The sequence below is a fragment of the Apteryx mantelli genome, chromosome 13 (assembly GCF_036417845.1).
Source record: "Apteryx mantelli isolate bAptMan1 chromosome 13, bAptMan1.hap1, whole genome shotgun sequence".
NCBI lineage: Eukaryota > Metazoa > Chordata > Aves > Apterygiformes > Apterygidae > Apteryx > Apteryx mantelli.
Window position 1 is genome coordinate 2084546 of NC_089990.1, and position 8749 is coordinate 2093294.

At 55.6% G+C, this 8749-nt stretch overlaps 2 protein-coding genes across 3 annotated transcripts; one reads left to right on the forward strand and one right to left on the reverse strand.

Moving 5' to 3' along the window:
* Nucleotides 1-32: 32 nt before the first annotated feature.
* On the forward strand, nucleotides 33-3244 carry LOC106486169 (START domain-containing protein 10-like). The gene is made up of 6 exons (XM_067303973.1): nucleotides 33-230; nucleotides 667-814; nucleotides 1173-1276; nucleotides 1723-1840; nucleotides 1984-2036; nucleotides 2678-3244. Exons 1-6 carry the CDS (start codon nucleotides 78-80, stop codon nucleotides 2897-2899), a joined length of 798 nt encoding a protein of 265 aa, XP_067160074.1. The 5' UTR covers nucleotides 33-77; the 3' UTR covers nucleotides 2900-3244.
* A 1284-nt stretch (nucleotides 3245-4528) lies between these two features.
* Nucleotides 4529-8327, reverse strand: PDZD11 (PDZ domain containing 11). Of its 2 annotated transcripts, none has more exons than XM_067303974.1 (6): nucleotides 8184-8327; nucleotides 7993-8076; nucleotides 7493-7549; nucleotides 7039-7137; nucleotides 6492-6533; nucleotides 4529-5626 (listed from the first exon to the last, which is right to left on the reverse strand). In XM_067303974.1, the coding sequence occupies exons 1-6, from the start codon at nucleotides 8268-8270 to the stop codon at nucleotides 5510-5512; spliced, it is 486 nt and encodes a 161-aa protein (XP_067160075.1). In that variant the 5' UTR covers nucleotides 8271-8327; the 3' UTR covers nucleotides 4529-5509. The 2 variants fall into 2 exon arrangements, with proteins under 2 accessions (XP_067160075.1, XP_067160076.1); XM_067303975.1 differs by having other exon boundaries at nucleotides 5510-5626; nucleotides 6473-6533; nucleotides 8184-8325.
* Nucleotides 8328-8749: the final 422 nt, after the last annotated feature.

The window sequence follows — 8749 nt, forward strand, 5'->3', positions numbered from 1 at the left end:
GGACGTGGGCAGGGCCGCGCCGCCTACGCAGAGCGCGCAGGGCGCCGGCGGCGGTGGGCAGAGGGCGGCGCCGCCGCATGGAGCCGGCGCGGGTGCCCGACGCCGCCGCTTTCCTCGCCTTCCGGCAGCAGTGCGAGGGCGACAGCGGCTGGCAGAGCTGCTACGGCCGCGACGGCCTCGCCGTCTGCATCCAGGCGCCGCCGCCGGGCTCCGACGTGCACCGGCTCAAGGTGGGGCGGTGGGGCCGCGCCGCGGCGGGGCCGTCGAGGCGCCTCAGGGCCGCGGGCCGCTTCCTCCGGGGCGGGCGGCAGCGGGGCGGCGGCCGAGCCGCCTCTCGCCTCGCCGGGGCCCCGGCCCGGGGGCAGGCGGCGGGGCTGGTGGCTCTGTTTCTCTTCCTCTGCTCTCTCTTCGCTCTCCGGGATGAGCGGTGTGACGGGATCTCCCCTCCGGGCCCTTGGTGAGCCTCTTCCTCCTATTCGCTCTTGCCGTGTTTCGGGAATGGGAGCGTGGAGCATGCCAGGGGCGCGAAGGGGCTTTCCAGCTTGGCTGATCCGCTTCCCTGCCGGAGCGGAGCCGCTTCCGCGGGGACGGAGTCGCCCCTTCCCCACCAAGGAGGGTCGCGGGGCGGGAGAGCGCGTCCCAATCCTTCGACGCTCCCGCCCGCAGTGCCGCATCGACATCCCCGACGTGCCGGCGGAGACGGTGTACGACGTGCTGCACGACATCGAGTATCGCCGGAAATGGGACACCAACGTCATTGACACACACGACATCGCCCAGGTGGCTGCCAACGCGGACGTGGGCTACTATGCCTGTGAGTGAGGGCTGGGGGCTGCTTGGGCTGGCTGAGGGCGGCAGGAGATGGGACTGACCCTCTTCGACCAGAATCTTGCCTCCTCTTGAAGGGAGGCCCGCCCTGGCTGGTCTTCCTGGTGGGAGAAATACATTCGGGGTCCAGGACACCCCTTATGGCCTCTGCTACAGGAGTCAGTTAGCACCGGTTGGGCTGGTAAGGGGTGGGAGAGGTGCTGCTTGTAGGATACAGTGAGATCACTAAGTGAGCTAAAGGAGGACGCTCGGGCAAAGTAGAAGTCTGTGGAGTGACTGCAGGTCCATGCAGACCCCATGTTTTGCTCAGGAAGTTAAAGCGGTTTTCTCTCTTCTTTGTCCAGGGCGGTGCCCGAAGCCCTTAAAGAACAGGGATGTGGTGACACTGCGATCCTGGCAGGTTCAGGATGGATATCATGCCATCATCAACTTCTCTGTCAAACACCCGGTGAGTGAAGAGCAGGCTGGACTGGATGGCCGTCTAGTTTCAGCGATCACAGGGACTGGACAGTTCTGTGCAGAGCAAAAATGTCATCCTAGTGTTGGTTAGTCACCAGCTGCATGAATTCTCCTGGATTAGGAGTCAGGATGGCCTGTTGAATAGGATATGACTGGCTCCCTTATAGCTGAGCTACACCTGCTCAGTGCCATCCTCTCACAGTGCAGCAGGATATCTGTAGACAGCAAGATCCTGCCTGCATCTGGGATGTATTAGGACTTCCAAAGCATCTAGCCAGGTAGCTGTGTAATTCCTTTACAAGCCCTCATCTTGAGGCGCCTCATCTGTGCCTCTAGCCTAGTCTGTTTGCCCTGCGTATTCAGTGCTAGAGCTGAGGGAGGGAGAGATCAGGGAAGATGGAAGGTGGTATCTGACTGTCTAATGTGTCTGCACAGAAATATCCTCCACGCAAGGATCTCGTGAGGGCGGTATCTCTCTTAACGGGATACCTGGTGCATTCAACTGGGCCCAGCAGCTGCAGTCTGACTTACCTGGCTCAGGTGGATCCAAAAGGTAAGTCTGCAGCACTTCTCTATTCCAGCCCCTCTTTGGGGTGCATTGATGTTAATGCCTGCTGCGGGGGCTGCTGGGTGGTTGGTAGGAGCACAGCTACTTTCTGGCACGCTAACTTCTGCTTTTCCCCCTCAATATATTAGGGTCATTGCCAAAGTGGGTTGTAAATAAAGCTTCCCAGTACCTAGCACCACGGGTGAGTAGAGCGTTTCCAGCGTGCATGTGCCAAGTCCCAGCCCTGTGGCTGGAGCAAAGGGCTGCAGAGGATGGGCCTCCCTCTGTGGCAGGGCTGCACTAGAAATGAGCGTTTTAGCTAATCTCTGGTGCGGTGTTGTGTTATGTCGGCCTTACCAGTCCCACAGCTGATTCACTTCCGAAACCAGCAGGAAGTGAATAATAGCACAATTCTGGTCCACATCTGCACAATGATCTGCCTTATGCCCACTGTTCATGCCCTGTCTGAACCGGATCTAGAGGCTCAGTAGCTTTTGGAGCTCCTGAACTGAGTGGCAGAGCTGTGCTTGATGGGGTCTCTGGTGTCACAGCAGGACAGAGAGTGGCAGAGGATGTCAGTCCCTAGTTGATGTTGTGTGGGAAGTCTTCATTTCACGCTTCCTAAAGCAGCTGGTGTCTTCGGGGGGGTCTAGGCAAACAGAAGATGGTCCCATAAAGGAGTTTAACTGTCCTGCCCTATTCTGTATTGGGCCCCAAGCCCTTTCTTAAGCCACCACTAAAGAAATGGATCAGGTGTTAGTACTGGCTAGATGGGAAATGTGCCTAGACCTCTTTTAAGCTTCCATGGTGGATTTTTCCCTCTGTTTCCCTATTTCTGATCAGATGTTGAAGAAATTGCACAAGGCCTGTGTGAAGTATCCTGCCTGGAAGCAGCAGAACGATGTAAGCATGAAACCCTGGCTGTATCCTGAGCAGAACAAGCTTCCTCCCTTGGCGCTGTCGGAGCTGGTGCTCCAGCGTGCCGCCTCGCTGGAGAACATAGATGAGAGCGGCCTGTCTGAAGTGAAGGAAGAGAGGGGCGACCACAGTGGCTCGGAGAACTGATGCTGCTCCCGTTGCTGTGGGAAGGAACGCCACGTGATGCTGCTCAGGCTCACGTGCGTGCTTTATGTCAAAAGGAGGGGTAGGGGACCATTTAAAAAAAAAAAAAAAAAAGATCTCTGGGGTGGTAGCTTTTCCTCTCATGAAGTGACTCTGTGGATCCTAGCGCACTGGGCCCGTTCAGTGCAGAGACTGAACGGGGCCAGGAGCGCACGGGCTGCCTGTGCTGTCCTGACTGTGTGATGCTCAGGGAAAGGAGTTGTACAGTACATTTCTCAGGTGTAATCTGCTGTGCCTTAACACAATACAGCTTGTTCTGGGGCTCCTACTGTTGCTCCAAAAGATCAAGTTACCTGCAGTACTTCTGGCTGACTTCTTTATTGACCGGAGAGTTATTCATTGACAAGCTAAGGCTGTTCCAATGCACGTGACTGCCTCTGTGAGCAGCTAAAAAAAATCTGATGTTGTTGGACCTGCTATTTTCCCTGCAGGAATCGATAATTAATCCAGTCTTTCCTTCCAGTTCAGGAAGAAGGATGACATGGACTCTAGTGAGCAGTGCAAACCATATTACTGCTTGGTCAATCAAGATATCTAAGGCATGAATGTGTCTTGAGAAGGAATCCACTCATTCCTATTAGCCCACAGCAAGACAGTCATGGGGGCAGCGTGGTGCCTGAGAGAGCATCTGACCTGCTGACTAACGGCAGAGAGAGGCAGCTGCCGGAGCCACGGGCGATCTTCCTGGAGCTACTGCAGAGGGTCCCCTCTGGGGCAGGATCAACAGCTTGAACGCTGACAGAGATGGCAGGCCTCTATTTCCAGTCCCTTCTGAGACAGTGTTCAAGGTACCTCTTAGCTCCTCAGCAGTATGGTCGTGTGCCAGGAGCTTGACACACGCGTTTGTTTGCCGTGTTCCCCACCAGGCAGCAGAGCGCAGGGCCTAGCTTTGGGGCCAGGGACTGCTCATGGAGCCTTCAGCCCAGCAAGTCTGGGCGCAACAGATGGGCAAAACGAGGACATAGTGTGAAATGTTGCCCTTCTGTAATCAGGGTGTCTTCCTTCCCCACAGAACATGTAAATGCTGGGAGAATGGTGTGAGATTAGAGGTGAATGTTGTGTGAGACCCACACGCCTGTCTCTACAGAAGAGCTCTTATCTTACCTCCTCAATGTGTTACAAATAAGGTTTCCTGGGTGCTTATTTTTCTGGCAGAAAAATATAGTTATTATTTGTCTTTAATTCTACTTCAGCCTGGCTCAGCTTTCTGCCCCATGTTGTGCATTAAGGCTAACCTGGCTAGGTTAGGGCTGCTGCTCTTAGCTATCTCAAGTTAGTGCCCCCACAAACAGACAAAAGCCTCCTTTGCAGCTGCTGTTCTTTCTGGCAGTGTTAAAATGCCACTCCATGCTCATCCGGGGCTGACCTGAACCACTGGTTATGGTGGGAAAATGCCCTTATAACAGAGACAGGACAGCTGGCAAGGGTCCAAGCCATTCCTCCTACAGGCTGCAGGGGCAAGCGAGGCTGGTCCTTGCTTCAGCTATTCTCTGTGCATTTCTTCTGGGTAGCACTGACAGCGATGACAAATACAACCCTCCCCAGGGACTCTGGGAATAAGATGAAGTCCAGTTGCTGTACTAGTTTTATTATTTCAATTACAGGCAAATGGAAAACACTGCATAGAAGGCCAGAGCAAGGGCTGTTCTGATCACATATGCTAAACCCCCCTGCGTTTGCACCCAGCTTTGCTGATAACTAGTCTCTTCTTTCATCTGTGCTCTCCCAGCACAGGGCACAGCAGGCTTTCTCTTTTCTGTGTGGAACAGCCACCACCTGACCAATTTAATAGCAGGTGGGTGAATTGCCCCAGCAGAAGATAAGGTGTGCAAGGAACAGGGAAAGGGGAGGAGTTCTGCTTGTGAAGGGGACAGGCAGGGCTGCACCAAGTGAAGGAAGCAGCTCCAGCAGGTGAAACCTTTGAACACAAGCAGTGCAGCAGAAGGAACCTTGCCAAGTGTCCACAGCAGACAGTTTAGAAACATGCTGCAAGCATCCCGGTCCACTAACGTGGGGGCTGCTAAACAGCAAAGAGGTACAAACGCAATGTCTTGGTAGAGCAGCGCAGAACGGCTAGAGATGTGCTTTGAGTTTGACTGGATTTTACTCCTCTTCCTGGAATCCCAACAAACCCAGTAGTCTAGAGCAGAGGTAGGACAGTGGAGAGGGAAAGGATTTTGTGTCACCAGAAAGGAAACGAACCGGCTGATCCCTGGGAAACTATGGCCATGCTCTGCTTGAGCACACTTGGACATTCTTGGCCTTACACCTTAGAAGCAAGGGTTGGATCCAGAACCAGCAGAGCACTCTTTGAAAATAAGTCCTACTAGAATAGAAACACAGGTCTCACTAAAGATGCTGCCCTCCAGGACCCATTTCCACATCAGCACCATCAGCTTGTTTCAAGACCTAATTCAAGGAGTGCAGACTAAAGCTCCATCCATCTTCCAGATAATTAAGACTCTGTAGTGTCCCTCCAAGCAGGAAGCAGAGCTGATGCCCATGCAGCCAACAGGACAGCTGTACCTCCAGTGACAGCTGAAACTTGATGTGTCATCTTGGATGTTGAGGAAAGGTAGTAGAGGCTGTTTTGCAGCACAGCCACTCTGGAGAGGCCCCAGCAGGCAGCTGTTTATTAGTGAACAGTTCTTTCCTTCTGTCTCTGATAATCTGGAAGGGAAAGAGATGGCAAGGCTGAAAGGGCAGGAGAAGCAGTCACCAATGGTGGGGGAAGTCAGCCAAAATGTTACAGGAAAACATGAATTCTGTTTACACCTCCTTAAATAGATGCAGTGCTTGTTACTCTCCTGGATAGCAGCTGGCTTTAAAATAGTATGTTAGCATCCCAGCCAGTCATTTCAAGTTCTCTTAAAGCATTTATAAGAAAAGCATGTTTTAAAGTCTTCTCTTCCCTTGCTCCATACTTCTACTTTTTTCACTTTCATCCAAGGGTCAGTTTCCATTTTTACAAAGAATATGTGTTTGGCTTGACTTCTTAAGACTTTTTTTTGCTGCTCCCCTCCTTATTGCCAAACTTTATGGGTGCAGAAACCTGGAGTTAATAATTTGGCCATTCCCCCCCCCCCGACACACACAATTTGAACATCCAAAGGGAGGGATAAAACTACAAGCAGTGTCCACCATCAGCATGGTTCTATTAGTGACAGAGCTAACTCGTGTGTTATTTAAGGATAAGTAGCTCCTTCTGCAGCTCTAAAATTAACACTTTCATAAGCAGTCATTCTAGCTGTTAGCACTGCTTTGCTAAACCCTGCTCTACAAGTTTGTATGTGGGTAGCTGAAGCCATTCCTTACTGGTTTGACTTGGTAGCTGTCCTCAAGCCCAAATCAAAGTCTAGCCCCCTTTCTGATCTGCAGGCTGCTAGTTCGACACTGCATATGACCTTAGACTCAAAACAGCTAAGTTTAGGTGGAATCGGCAGGGATGCATGGCAGTCTGCTTCCCAAGGAGGAATACTGCTGGCCCGCTGCACTCAAAAGCTAGCAAGCACTTACTGTAGGGGAAGTAACGTACGCGCATGGTGATTTCACGGGCTGTCTTCAGGATCTCCACAGCCTGAAAGCAGAAAGAGTTGCTTGGTGACCACAGTGGGCTGGAGGAGAGGTAAGAGCAATGCATCAGCTACGCAATGCAACAGCTTGTTTTGCACGGGATCTGATATCAGATGTTTCAGGAGGAACACAGAGACTTGTGGCCCCCCAGGTTAACATTCCTCTGCTCTTCCTCATCAGTGAGGGTACTTTCTTTAAAATTAGATATGTGCCCTTCACACTGTGAATTACTCTGCCTGCTCTACACATGGGGTGGGGGGAGAATTACAGAGAAAAGATTGCTGATGTTGTCAATGAAGGCATCTAGGTGCTTGTGTCACCCTCATCCTAACTGTTAGACAATGGTGACAGGTTGCCAGTTAGGTACTGAGTTGGTGCAGGCTGTGAGGCCTGAAGGAGAAGGCAGGCACATGTGTTGCCCTCATCCTCCTGCTCAGGAGGTGAGAGCATGCTGGGGCCCGGGCCAACCTCTGTCCCTGCTCCAGCAGCTGGAGAGCAGAAGCACTCACCTTGCTGTGCTCAATGTCCTGGAAATCCACATCGTTCACCGAGAGCACCTGGTCTCCTTCCTGCAGACCAGCTCTGTGTGCATCCGAGTCGGGGATCACCTGAAAACGGAGGAGCAGACACAGCAGCACTGACCCTCTGCATGGGCAGCGCTGTGGCTCCCCTCAGCACGCAGCCCAGCCCCACAAGCCTCTCCATGGCGCCTGCATCCAGTGCGCTTACATGGGACTAGGAGGGGATGGAGAGCATGAGGACTAGGGTGCATCAGCAAGTCATGGGTCAGGGACAGGTAAGGAAAGGGTGTGGGACTGTGACTGCTGTCTGGCCAGTGGCAGCTCACAGCCCTGAGCTGTTCATGCAAGAGGCAGGTCAGTCTCCACACACACCCAGCCGGCTCAGCAACATGCAAGAGAACAGACAGAACATGGGGAAGGAATGGCAGAAGGAGAGACACACCTTAGAGATGAAGATCCCCAGCTGCGAGGCCTTTCCTCCACGGATGTTGAAGCCCAGCTGTGTGAAAAGCCAGGTTAGCAGTGAAGTGTAACCACCCCCTTTGCCCAGCACCCTCCCCATTGCTAATGTGTCCCTTTAAGATGGAGCAAAGGTGTTACAGCTGTAGTGATCACCACGGGAGGTGTAAGCACAGTCCCTCTCCGCTACGGCCATCCCACCCTGAGGGCTCACCCCTGCTCCCTGTCCCTGAGTGGATCCATGTCACAAGTTACTGCCGTTCTCTGCCCAACCCACCAAGCTTCCCCTCCCTTTACAGCACAGCAGGGCAGCAGCAAGGCCTCTCCCTACCCCATCCAAAGTAGTAAGAGGAGGAAAGTACCAGGCGCCTCCCTGACCTCCTGGGCCTTCGGCCTCAGTCAGCGACCGCCATCTTCTCGCCCCTCCGTGGGTCCCTGCGTCCCCCCATTTTGGGCAGGGGGAGGGAGGGGGGGGAGGCTCACCTGCGCCCCGGGGGGCTTCTTGAGGACGATGGTGCGGGGCAAGAACTGCGTCAGCTCGTTGTTGTAGTCGGGGTGATAAACCCGCTGCAAGACAAGGCGCCATGAGCGGCCTCTCCCGCGGGGCCCGGTCGCCGCCGCCGCCGCCAGGCCGGCGGGGGCCCGCGCCCGCCTCCCCGCCCGCGCGGGCTCACCTCGTGCGGCGGCACCCAGGCGGGGGGGCTCTCGTAGGGCGGCAGGAAGACCACCGGGTAGTCGTCGTAGGGCAGCCGCCCCTCCATGCTGCCGCGCCCGCCTCAGCGGCCGCGCTGCGTCACGCCGCGTCGCCTCACGGCCCGCGCGCCTCCCCCTCCGCCCTGCCCCGCCCCGCGCGCGCCGTGACGTGGCGCCCCGCCATTGGCCGCCGCGCCTCGCCGCCGCCGGTTTGAATGTTGGCCGTTGCGGCGCCGCCATCTCAACGGTCGGTGGCGGCGGCAGGTGGGTGCGGGCCGGCGCCGTGAGGCGAGGCGGCCCCCGGGTCCGGCCGCGCTGCGTGCGGGGTCGGGGAGGGTCGGGGGAGGGCTGTGGAACGCCTAGGCCTAGCGCTGAGGCGCGGGAGCCCCGTTACGGCCCCGGAGCCTCCCGGCCGGGAGGCTCCGGGGCCGTAACGGGGCTCCCGCGCCTCAGCGCTAGGCCTCGCGTGGCCTGACGCTGAGGGGACCCCGCCAATACCGTAACGACAGCGGCGGGCGCTGCTCCCGGGGAGCCTGATCCCTCTCTG